The following is a 13,194-nucleotide window of genomic DNA, read 5'->3' on the forward strand; positions in this document are numbered from 1 at the left end:
AAATATCAGCAGAGGAATTAGCCTGCCACTCACTAAGTAAATAACCAGCCCTATCTATATATGGACATCAAACACGACAACACGATAAGTAGGATACATGCATAGAATATAGTCAGTTTCGTCCCAATATAATCAGCTTTATTACACCACATAGCTATCTTGCAATAAGATAATCAATGAAACTCCATTTTTCCTAGTTTGTTTACCAGAAGGTGATATCATGTTTTTTCCGTCAACTCAATCTCACCGTTATATAAGTTCAAGTGAATCCCTTGACAGCCGGCTCACCAATCTCGTTTCGCATCATAGCTCTTTTATTTCGCAACATCGCTCTTTTCATATCACATCTTTTTCATATCGCAGCATCGCTCTTTTCATATCACTTTTTTTCATAGCGCAGCATCGCTCTTTTTATATCGCAGCATCGCTCTTTTCATTTCATTTCTTTCTCATATCGTATCAAAGCTCTTTTCATTTCATTTCGCCTTATAGGCTTTTCAACACATTGAGGGGTATTCACACCACAATTATATTCAATTTCCACCACTCCCTCATTTTTACATATCACCATTCTTGTAAGCAACTAGTAACATAAAATAATATATCAACATATTCTCATTTTTAGACATCCACAACACATCAAACAACAAACATAATATTTCAATGTATTTTCTCATTCCACGTACTCAATATCGTCAATCAAATTAAATCATTCACCACTCATATATTATCAGATAAATCAACGTCAGCATAAACCAAAAATTTATATAACAGTAATACCACAAAGAAAGGGGATATATATAGATACTACTAATTATTTACTTACCTCGATTTCACAACGCTTTTATCTATCCAATAGGTAGTGGTTCGGTCTTTTCACTTTACCCTCGTATCCTATAATGAGTTATACCACATACAGTTAATATATCGAGAATATTGTAATTTTTTTTAAATATAATATAAATATTATTCGTACAATTTCTAATAATTCTTTAATATTCCATTTCTATCGAAATACAAATCTTCGTTTTTCCTCTTTATTAACATACCATTTATTAAATATTTTTTTTCAGAATATTTCTATGAATTTTCTACCAATTTCTCGCTATTATATAATTTAATTAAATAACAATACGTAGAATTGCGTATTTGGTTAACAATTCCGATGGAATTGTATAAATTAGCTATAGTAATATCCAAATATAATAAATTTAATAATCTAATTAACCAACGATATCATTTTTATATCCGATTTGATATTTATTTCGACACTATTTTAAATAGCCAAACTGTAAAATATTTCGGTTAAATAGTACATCGTTCAATATAAATAACATTTAATAAATGGACTAATTAAATAATATAATTATACAAATTAATACCGTTCCTCCATTTCTCCCTTTATTTTTCCGCTGAAAATTGTGTGTTGTGTACTGTGTATTTGTGTGTGTGTGTGTGTATATACAACAACAAGAAAAAGACAGAGGAGAGTGAGGTGGTGGGGGTGATGGCCCACCAAGCCTACTCTCAACCCCTTTCTCTCTCCTCTCAATATATATATATATATATTAGTAATCTCCCCTCAATAAATATATATGTATATCTATTATTATTATTATTTTATTTATTTAATTAGACTTTTCTCAAAATATCCATCACGTCCCCCCTAAATTTTTTTAATTAAAATAAGTTGTCCCCAAATATTATAATAAACTTCAATTTAATCTGTTCAAATTTTATTATATTTCGATTATGACCTATAATTTATATACCAATTAACTAAGTTTCATAAGAATTTACCAATTAATCATACAATTATGTTTTATAATCCTTGGGGCGTCACACAGACCAGGACAAGGAAAAAAGAAAATTTTTTACAAAAAGAAGTAAAAATTAGAAAATGTAAAAAGGTAAGGGTAAGACTATCGGTAGAAAACGACAAAGGCCAACAGTCAGCAAAGTCAGAAAGTCAGCTGGAAATCACATGACCAACAAGCCATTATGACCAACAGTTGAAAAGGAATAGGCAATGACGAACGCAGTGACATTATTCGAAAAAGACAAGATGATGACGAATGAAATGACGTCATCAAAACATAAGTTTAGAGTCCAAATTTGAAGTCCGAGGATGCCTATAAATAAAGATGCGATGAAGCAGAAGGGGATCATCAGAAAAATTTCTCCTACTCTTCAAAGTATTAGAGTTCTAAATTTTTTCAATCTTTTGTAGTATTTTAATTTTTCAGTTTATGGGGTTTTCCCCAACAAGTCAAGTCCTCTACACTATGAGAGGCCAAACAATTGTCTCCTCCAATGGAGGAATAATATCTATGTAATATTCTCAATATTTTTTCAATAAAAGTTAGGCTTCTGTTCAACCTATTTGTCCAAAATTCTATTAAGTCCCTGTATTGGAGTCCCTTTTACGCCCTAAGGTAGGAAATGAAATATGGCTATGTTGTTTTGTTACTGAAGGAGTCAAGTTCCTGTAAACCATCTGCTGCAGTAGTGTGGTTGGAAGAAATCCGTAAAATCAAAAACTTGGAATACCCGAAAACAGAGCGCTCGAAGCAAGGTATGAATTTATGGGGTCTTAATTTACTTCAAAAGCATGTTGGGCCGTTTTAAGAGCATGAAAATGAATTCTCTATGCATTTCTTTTCTAACAGTAAAAAGGTCATAAAATAGGCTAATGGACCAGATTTACTTGAATTTGAAAAATAGTGTACTAAAATTGATATTGCCAAAGTTAGTGTACCAAAATTGAACCGAGACAAAGTTAATGTACTAAATTTTTCTTTTTCCCATTAAACTTTTCTCAAAATACCCATTACGTCCTTCCTAATTTTCTTAATTAATATAATTTGCCCCTAGATATTATAACGAACTCCAATTTATTTCGTTCAAGTTTTATTATATCACAATTTCAAAGTATGATTTATTTATAATAAAATTTAAATTTCCTAAATAATTACCAATTAGTCTCTCCCATTATGTGAAAAATTCTACAGACGTCACACTTCTCCTATTGTAATAATTGACACTAGAAGAAGTAGGGGAGTAATGACAAGGGTAGTAGCTCCTTGGAGAGCAAAAGGATAAAAATACCCTTCAATCCCATGAAAATTGCAAAAATAGAACAAGAACCGATCCAACTCGATTACAAGACCTAACTGGTGGGCCGTTAGATCACCTGACAATCATGCTTTCAGATACTGCCACGTGGAATCATTTTATATGGTATGAAAAACTATAAATATCATCAATCGTTAACATTTATAGTGCGTGCCAATTAATGCTATTCTTGGTCATACAATACCCCCTGATCGAATTCGACCCTATTCTCTAACTTAAGCATCGGAGGGCCTTAGCTGGGGGCATCCCATCAAACCTAACGTGTTTTCTATTATCAAGATCCACTTACAGGGAGTTAAAAAAAGTTGCGACCCGACCTAAGGATTACCCAGGTCTCACAGGTCGGCTGTGACCTGTGGACCACGTGCGGGCGACTAGGGGATGTCGGCCAGCACGCAGTGATGATGGAGCGCAACCTTGGGCGCTAGTAGGAGCTTAATGTGCGGAGCAGAGTGCTTTATACTTGGAGATGCGGGAAAAGTACACTCCTCGGCCCTTTGAGTGTTCTACTCTTGGAACAAGAGATTATTTTCTTAAGCCTATTATAAGGAGGGCATGCAGTAGTGAGCTCCAGCCAGCTATCCCCGTGCACGACGGCAGTAGCTTGAGAAGACGTCTGCACTAAATGAGCATCTCTTGGGGGCATGATGGGGGCCTTCAAGATCCGGCTCTAGGCAGCTCATGAGAGGAGCGCTAGAGTCCCCGAAGGGCTTGAAAACCTGACGGGCAGCGTAGGGCCAGGATGGCCTATGTTGGGCGACGATACTGTCAAGAGGCTCCGTGTGACGTGCAAGGTTGCCCCGCGGGCTGTGTGGATATCAGGGGCAACACCTCTCGTGCGAATGGGTGATCAAGGCAAGCATTAGAAGACCTCGTGATCCAACTCATGGAATGCGCTATCGAGTTCTAGCCATCCATGGGGGTCCGTTGGCTATAGACATATTGTGAAGCCAAAGCCAAAAGGCAAGAAGACATGTCGGGCATGCCGTGCGGGAGAATGTCAAGATGTCGACATATCAATTGGGCCTCGGACTTATGATGTGGTCCTACTCGGGCAAGGCATGGAAGGCGGCCATGACGAGGGCGAGCGCCTAGGATGTACCGAGTGAGTTTGGGCATGAGATGGGCGTTGCGGGCGCAAGTGTAGTGCCGTAATGCCGAGGCGGAGCGAGGATGTTCCTTGCCATTGAGCAATGCATCAGCAGGTTCCGAGATTGTGTGCGAGACGCAAAGGCACGAGTGCCGAGAGCCTTAGCGAGTATGGGCATTCTGGATAGACGAGCGCAAGGGCACGCGGTGCAGCGCTGGGAGGCGTTCAGATGTCGCGCTAGTGAGTTTCATTGTCGAGGACACGCGACGGACTGTCGCTATACTCTGATATGTGTGAAGGTCGGTCGAAGGTTAGCGTAACCTTTGAGGCAACACAGGCGAAAAATATATGAGATTTACATTCCGTTGCAATACAGAAGAGCACGCCTGTGACACCAGGTCACGACCCGACCATCTTTAGCGACCTGTATCAGAGTGCCTTGACAGAGGTCAGCCTTCTATTTCAAATTACGATATAAATATGGTTTACTTTAAATGTAATATTTAGGAGAGATATAATTATAGTATCGTTAGAAGGTGCTACAAAACGAGCCCACGCACGCCATGCCATGCACCATGTAACAATGAAGGCCAAGGCAACAATCTATGCCACGGCACCCCTACTTGGTCAACCGACCTGGCATACTGACCAATCTACCGACAAAAAACTAACTGCCTGATTGCCAATGTTATTGCTGCACCATCCCGCCACTATTAAGCGCACTCATGCGCAAGCTTGCCGCACTAACACCAAACGTGATACAAAAGGGGTTGGGGGGTTACAATGTATTACTTACATGAAATAGTGAGGGGAAGATGAATTGGATATAAAATCTAATTCACATGTATTTGTTGGGTTACTTGGGTATTCCAAATGTTGAATATCCTTATGCTTATATTGGTATGTTTTGAAATAAATATATATTTTCTAATATTAAATCAATTATTAAATTATGGATACGTGACATCAATATAATTCTTTTATCATAAGTAATTATTATGATAAAAAATAAATAGACTCTGATAAAAAATATTAACCACAATTGTAATGATTATTAGCCGTTGTTTTATTAGGAAACGTCAAAATGTTAGCCATAGTTTAAAATTATGAAAAATATTTGACCGCAATTTTGAACCATGACAAATCTTTTTGGTCAAAGTTATGAATCATGATAAATACATTGGTTATAATTAAAACAATTACAGATGTTAATTAACTATGATCAAGACTTAAGTTATCATATATTACTTTATTGATAACAATAATTTATCAAAATTTTTAAGCTACAATCATCTATAATATAGAGAATAGATCTATTATACAAGTAAGATCCATTTTCTTCCAAATCATGATAGATTATATTTTTGGTTTTGCAACGGAATAGCAAGTAGAATTTACAAGAACATATAATCAAACTTTCGTAGTAAGAAAAGATGAAAAATTGGTGCATATCAATCTATTTTCCAAAGCCTAACAAAAAGAGAAAAAAAGGGAAATAAAAAAAAATGTTTCAGATGTTATTTGTTTCTGTAAGGCTTCACGAAAACTAGTTAGGACCAAAAATTTGCACAAGCTATATTCTATTTTTGATCTCTTTCCTAATGTATTCTTCTTCCTGTCATTTGTTTTATTGGGATAATTATATATACTTCTGATCTATGCTCTATTATACAAATTATTCATGTATTTCGAAAAATTATACATACACTCATGATTTGTAAAAAATGGCAACGTTATTTACGTAAATTAGTACTGTTTTTTGCAAAATTATACATACACTCCCAAAAATACCAACAATATTACACAAACTAATCTTGCTTCTGACTATTAGAGAATATTTCTATAATTAAACAAAAACATGAGCAATTTGTGTAATAATCATAAATCAAGAATGTAACTATAATTATCCTTTGCATGGGAGCCTACGTTCCCTTTGCGTGAGGGTTTCTTCCCGTTCTTTCTAGGTTTGTAGCAGGTGAACGTCCACCAGCTTCTCGTCTCGGTGAGGTTTGGTCATTCCACTTCAACTGATCAAATGTTTTACTACGATTAATCTGATTTCCGTCACATGATGGTACCCGTTTGTTTAGGATTCGGGTAGGTCGTTTTAGGTTAGGGTTTGTCTTCTTGCTCTTTTTCCAATCTTGGCTGGCTTTGTTTTTGTTGGTAGTTCTTTTTTCTTTTTGTGTTTTCATATAAAATTCATACTTCTTAGTTTTCTCTTATTTGTTTTTGATTTTGTTTATTCGTGTGTCTTTTTATTTTTTTGGTACTAGTTTTTGTTCTGTTTGCTGGGTTTTTTCAGGATTTCTCCCCTTGCGCTTGGCGGACTGAGGATGTTAATTCAAGATTGAGCTGGTTGCCCTCCCTGTATCCAGCCTACTCTACGTATCACTGATATTGGGGGGATGGAACCAAATGCTAACAGATTGAAATAGGTCCTTCAATTGCGCGAAGGGGAGGTGGATGAACTGGTTAACCTAGATGGCCTTTGGCAAGCGGAATCAGTTGATTATCATCTTTGTTTAGTAGGTCAACTCCTGTCTAGAAGGACGATCAATTTTGAGGGTCTATGTGCATGGATTCGAAGCACGATTATGCCGGTAAAAGGGATGGAAATTAAACAACTCCCTATGGACCATTTTCTTTTCCGATTTAATCACGTGATAGATAAGGATCGAGCTCTCAAAAGCTGTCCGTGTAGCTTTGAAAAGAATGTTCTACTCTTGAGTGGCATCGGCAAGGACAAGAAACCCATGCAAGTTGGTCATAGTTGGTGCAAGTTCCACATTATTGCCGTTGAGTAGAATGAATCTTGGGATTCTTACTTTTATCGGGAATAAAATCGGGAGATTTAGAGATATGGAGATGGACTCAACAGGAACAGCGTGGGGGGCAACAATGAGAATCAAGGTAGCCATCAATATCACCCTCATGTTAACTCGGGCTCTTAAATTAAAAACGACTACGGGGGAGGGGCATCTGGTGACCTTCACGTACGAGAGGCTACCCAATTTTTTCTATTTATGCGGGTGCCTGTAAAATTGCATGGAAGATCCTGCTCCATGTCTGAAGTTCTACTGCAGAAGAATCAGCTCGAAGACTACCTGGGAGTGCTTCTAATACAGAGAGGAATAAACGTTTTCGGCAGCAACACGTTTTGATTAGTCATTGACAACTTTGTTAGCTAAGCTGTTAAAGTTGCTATTTCTTCATTCTCGCATTTACGCTTTTATAAGTTAGAATAGCAGTTAGTTGTTTGTTAGTTATTTTCTCTTCTATATATTTGTAATCTTCTTCCCTCTTGAGATATGCGAAATACAGAGCTGTAAGCCAGCATAATTCTTGAAAGAAATTTCCTTCTTCTTCTCTTTAATTCAATCTGTGCTCATATTCATGGCATCTACCACCGTTTCCGCTATTAATTTTACATGGTATCAGAGCCATCATTGATGGTCTCTGATTCCTTTCTTTCATTCTGAAAACCAAGAAATATCAAAACCGCCAATTTTTGAAATCTTTTCTTGTCTGTCCGCCATGGAAGATGATACAAAGGCTCTCAAGTTGCAGCCTAACGACAATCCAGGCAAGCCTGGTTACTACTCTCCTAGATGGGAAAAATTTCCTTTCTTGGAGTCGTGCAGTAAAACTGGGATTAAAGTCCAAGAGGAAGCTAAACTTCATCAGTGAAGACTCAAAGAAACCAGAAGAAAACTCCAAAGAAATGGAGGAATGGGAAACAACAGACTCGATGGTAACTTCTTGGATTCTAAACTCAATTTCAAGAAACATCGTGGAAAGCTTTATGTACACAAATACATCAAGAGAACTCTGGATCAAACTCGAAAGTAGATCCGGACAGAGTAACGGGCCGATGGAATACAGACTGAAAAAGGAACTGGGAGCACTTACACAGGGATCACTATTTGTTTCTGATTATTTTTCAAATTTGAAGAAGTTATGGGATGAGATATCATCCATAACATATACTCCAAAGTGTACCTGTGGAGCGGCAAAAGAAAATGCAGATATTGAAAGCCATGATCAGACAATTCAATTCTTGATGGGATTGGATAGCTGCTATGATCATGAAAAAAATCAAATACTGATGATGGATCCCGTACCTGGAGTTAGCAAGGCTTATGCGATGATTCTCAGGGTGGAGAGACAAAATGAAGAAACAAATACTTCTCGGAACATGGCACTGCAAGCATCCAAGAGACCTGACTTTCAAAGAAATTTTCAGAAGAAAAGAAACCTTCATGACAAGAAGCTGCAGGTTTGCAAACATTGTGGAAAGTCAGGCCATCTTAAGGAGGTCTTTTTTGAAATATATGGGTACCCCGAATGGTACAAGACACTTATTGAACAGAAGAAAGAAAACACAGCCACTGCAAACAAAGCAGCTGCGGCTATTGATCTGAAAACCAACCAAACAGGTACTGTAGATGGCAAAGCAATTTCTGAAATGTTGAGGATGGAAAACAGGTACTGTAGATGGCAAAGCAATTTCTGAAATGTTGAGGATGGAATTTCACAAGTTTCTTGGAGAGCTGAAACCACAAACACAGACAAAATGTGATGAAGACAGATACAACTTTTCAGGTAAAACTACTGGTCCAGACACTTTTAATAACAAAAGCTTTAATACTTGGATTATTGATAGTGGATCCACATCCCATATGTGCAACAATGAACATATGTTTGTCAATGAGAGAACCAATTTAACCAATGTGTATGTTCACTTAGCAGATGGGACTGAACATCTTGTTAAGAAAACCGGAGACATAAAACTTAACAACAAGATCACTTTGAAAGATACTTTATACGTTCCTGATTTAGAATTTAACTTGCTTTCTGTTGGCAAGCTTTGTAAAGTTTTTCCCATTAAAATTAAATTTCTTGAATCTTGTTGTATTGTGCAGGACCACAAGACTAAAGAAATCATTGCAGTGGCCTGTTTAGTAGGGAAACTTTATATTTTGAATCCTCAGTCGTTTGACAAGAGAACCATAGAACAGACTTTGCACAAATGTAATGAGATTGGACTTCATGCCTCACATGTATCTACTGAAATATGGCATCAAAGACTAGGACATCTGTCCCATAATGTACTTTCTCATATTAGATTGCCAAAACATAATAAAGATCATGATTTTACATGTGAAATTTGCCCACAAGCTAAACAACAAAGATTGCCATTTCCTGCTAGCACCTCTGTTTCTAAGCATGTTTTTGAACTTGTTCATATTGATTTATGGGGTCCTTATAATGAGTATACTATCTCTAAATGTTCCTATGTGCTCACCATAGTTGATGACTATTCTAGATGTACTTGGACATATCTCTTAAATCAAAAATCTCAGGCCTTAGATCTATTAAAAACTTTTCATAAAATGATTATCACACAGTTTAAATTGCAGAATAAAAAAGGTTAGGAGTGATAATGGGTCTGAATTCATGGGGGAAAATTGTCAAAACTTCTTTAGAAATGAAGGAATCATTCATCAAACAACATGTACCTACACCCCTCAACAAAATGGGATTGTAGAAAGAAAACATAAACACCTCTTGCAAGTAGTTAGATGCCTTATGTTTCATGCCAACCTACCAAAAATGTTTTGGGCCGAAGCTATCTTAACCTCCACTTACTTAATAAATAGAACACCTACTCCTTTGCTAAACTGGAAAACTCCCTATGAAATTCTCTTTGATAAACCTGTGGATTACTCTTTTCTTAAGGTTTTTGGATGCATGTGTTTTGCCACTAATAATGTCCCTCATAAATCCAAATTTGATGTTAGAGCCACTAAATGCATTTTCTTAGGATATGCTCCTAATACAAAAGGCTATAAAGCATATGATTTGAACAAAGAATGTATGATTATTTCTAGAGATGTTGTTTTTTATGAAAATGTATTCCCTTTTTCTAACAAACTTAATGATCCTGTAACCTGCTCCCTACCCAATATTTCACCTGAAGATGATTTCCATGATACAGAGGTCCTTGATGAACCTGAGACTGAAATAGAGAATGATATTACAGACCATGAAAATCAGGATAATAGCACAATTCTTAGAAGATCAACTAGACAGATTTCCCAACCTGTTAGGTTCCAAGATTATATTTGTTCTCATACAGAATCTGATTTTGATATGCCTTGCATTATACAATCTTCTCACATACATAAGTGCCTTCATGCATCTGCTGAAAATCCTGTAGAACCTAAAAGCTTCAAAGAGGCTGTTCAAAAGAAAGAATGGAAAGTTACCATGGAAAATGAAATAAAAGCTCTTGAAGAAAACAAAACCTGGGATATTACTAAACTGCCTATGGATTTACAAACTTAACCTAAAACAAGATGGGAAAATAGATAGATATAAGGCTGGATTAGTTGCAAAAGGTTACAACCAAATAGAAGGTGTAGATTACTTAGAAAGTTTCTCTCCTGTTGCTAAAGCTGTGACTATCAGAATCTTACTTGCTATAGCTGCTAAGCATAACTGGCACTTGCATCAATTAGACATTAATAATGCCTTTTTGCATGGATATTTAGATGAAGAAATCTACATGATTCCTCCTGAAGGATACTCAGTCCCTAAGGACCATGTCTGCAAACTTAAAAGATCTTTGTATGGGCTAAAGCAAGCCTCTAGACAATGGAATCAAGAGTTTACCTTTCAATTACAGAATTATGGCTTCATTCAATCACAATTTGATCATTGTTTATTTACTAAACATACTAACAGTGGGTTGTTTTGTCTCTTAGTTTATGTTGATGATGTCCTACTCTCAGGACCTTATAAGGATACTATAACAGATATAAAAAGATATCTGCATAACATGTTTACTATAAAAGATATGGGGGAAGCCAGATTCTTTCTCGGATTAGAAATATGCAGGTCAAAGGATGGAATTGTGCTCTCCCAAATGCAAAATCCTGAAGCTTACAGAAGATTATTGGGAAGGCTGTTGTATTTGGGCTTCACAAGACCCGACATATGCCATGGGACTCAACAACTAAGTCAATATATGCAGCATCCAAACAAATCACATTGGGATGCTGCATTACACTTAGTTAGATATCTAAAGGGCATTGCTAACAGAGGTCTTTTGTTTAATGCAGATGATGATTATGAGCTGCAAGCCTTTTGTGATGCTGACTGGGCAAGTTGTCAAGACACAAGAAGATCACTCACAGGATATTGCATTTTCATTGGAAAGGCCTTGATCTCCTGGAAAACAAAGAAACAAGCTACAGTCTCTAGATCGTCTGCAGAAGCAGAATATAGGAGTATGGCCAACACAACGTGTGAATTGACTTGGATTTTTAACTTGCTTCGAAATCTTCAGATACATCCACCTACTCCTGTTCCACTTCATTGTGACAATCAAGCTGCCCTCTACATTACAGCTAATCCGGTTTTCCACGAGAGGACAAAACATATAGAAATTGACTGTCACTTAATAAGAGACAAATACAAGGAAGGCTTTATATCTCCTGTGCATATTGCTTCAAAATTGCAGCCGGCAGACTTGTTTACAAAAGCTTTACCGGGACCTAGGTTCAGTTACATTGTGTCCAAGTTGGGCCTTGTTAACATCTTACCAAGTCCCACTTGAGGAGGGTGTGTAAAATTGCATGGAAGACCCTGCTCCATGTATGAAGTTCTACTGCAGAAGAATCAGCTCGAAGACTACCTGGGAGTGCTTCTAATACAGAGAAGAATAAACGTTTTCGGCAGCAACGCGTTTTCATTAGTCATTGACAACTTTGTTAGCTAAGCTGTTAAAGTTGCTATTTCTTCATTCTCGCATTTACGCTTTTATAAGTTAGAATAGCAGTTAGTTGTCTGTTAGTTATTTTCTCTTCTATATATTTGTAATCTTCTTCCCTCTTGAGATATGCGAAATACAGAGCTGTAAGCCAGCATAATTCTTGAAAGAAATTTCCTTCTTCTTCTCTTCAATTCAATCTGTGCTCATATTCATGGCATCTACCACCGTTTCCGCTATTAATTTTACAGTGCCTAGGTCGTATCGCGATATATTGCTTGAAGCAATATAATGAAGGCTTTGAAGATCCAGGATTAAACACCCCATACGGTGGTGGCTTCCACTATAGAAGTAGAAGTTTTGGGGGAAACACTTGTTGATTGGCACCCTATTCCCATCTGGAAACGCCCCCAACTAGACTCTATGAAGCATATACGGTTGAAGGAACTCAACCTCAGTCAATAGCAGCTACTCTTACTGTTGACTATTCACCAATTCGTCCAGGAGCGGAATGAAGTTTCAGGGCAAGAAAAACAAACTTAGTGAGATACTTCAAACTGATGAATTGGGACTAATTCCTTCAACAGTAGCATAATTGTTATTCTCGTGACTTACATCGAACAATAGAAATACGAATATTCAATGTGTCACTAGGGTTCTTTTCTTTTGTCTCGTGATATGACGCTTTCTAGCCTAGCCTTTGATTTCGACAGTAAGGGTAAGGGAGATAGGCGGTCAATAGCGGATAGAAAACATTCTATTCCATCCATTACTTTGATGCAGATATATATCATATCCCGAGTTCTTGGGGATCTTACCGAAAAAAAATCTTATACGAGACGAAAGATCTGGTCGAAAATAGAGTTCGGGTGGTAGGAGGTTTCACAAAGCCATTCTATTAGTAAGAAAATGCCTAGCTTTTATGTGGGCACCCACTATTGATGATATAGGTCTTCGTCTACCTTGATTCTATCGCCCGTATTCATATTCGGATGATCTTTCGGAAAAACGAAATAGTAGGCCTATTCTACTCCCTTCTATATTAAGCTTTGTAGAACAAAAGTAGTTGTTTAAAGGGATTCAATGACGGCTCTAGAGACTCATTAGTGCCTTATTCCCTGTTTGTTGCTAAATTAGATTTCGCCCATAAAAGCCCGTATCTGTATTAGTTGGTGGCTTTCACTATAGAACA

The 13,194-nt window shown here is 37.0% G+C and overlaps 2 protein-coding genes across 2 annotated transcripts; both read left to right on the forward strand.

Moving 5' to 3' along the window:
* On the forward strand, window positions 7,770-10,576 carry LOC105160183. The gene is made up of 4 exons (XM_011077451.1): window positions 7,770-8,664; window positions 8,714-9,102; window positions 9,151-9,288; window positions 9,968-10,576. Exons 1-4 carry the CDS (start codon window positions 7,770-7,772, stop codon window positions 10,574-10,576), a joined length of 2,031 nt encoding a protein of 676 aa, XP_011075753.1.
* Window positions 11,088-11,849, forward strand: LOC110011897 (uncharacterized mitochondrial protein AtMg00810-like). Its single transcript, XM_020693485.1, has one exon. The coding sequence runs from the start codon at window positions 11,088-11,090 to the stop codon at window positions 11,847-11,849; it is 762 nt and encodes a 253-aa protein (XP_020549144.1).

This window comes from Sesamum indicum, linkage group LG4 (assembly GCF_000512975.1).
Source record: "Sesamum indicum cultivar Zhongzhi No. 13 linkage group LG4, S_indicum_v1.0, whole genome shotgun sequence".
Lineage (NCBI taxonomy): Eukaryota > Viridiplantae > Streptophyta > Magnoliopsida > Lamiales > Pedaliaceae > Sesamum > Sesamum indicum.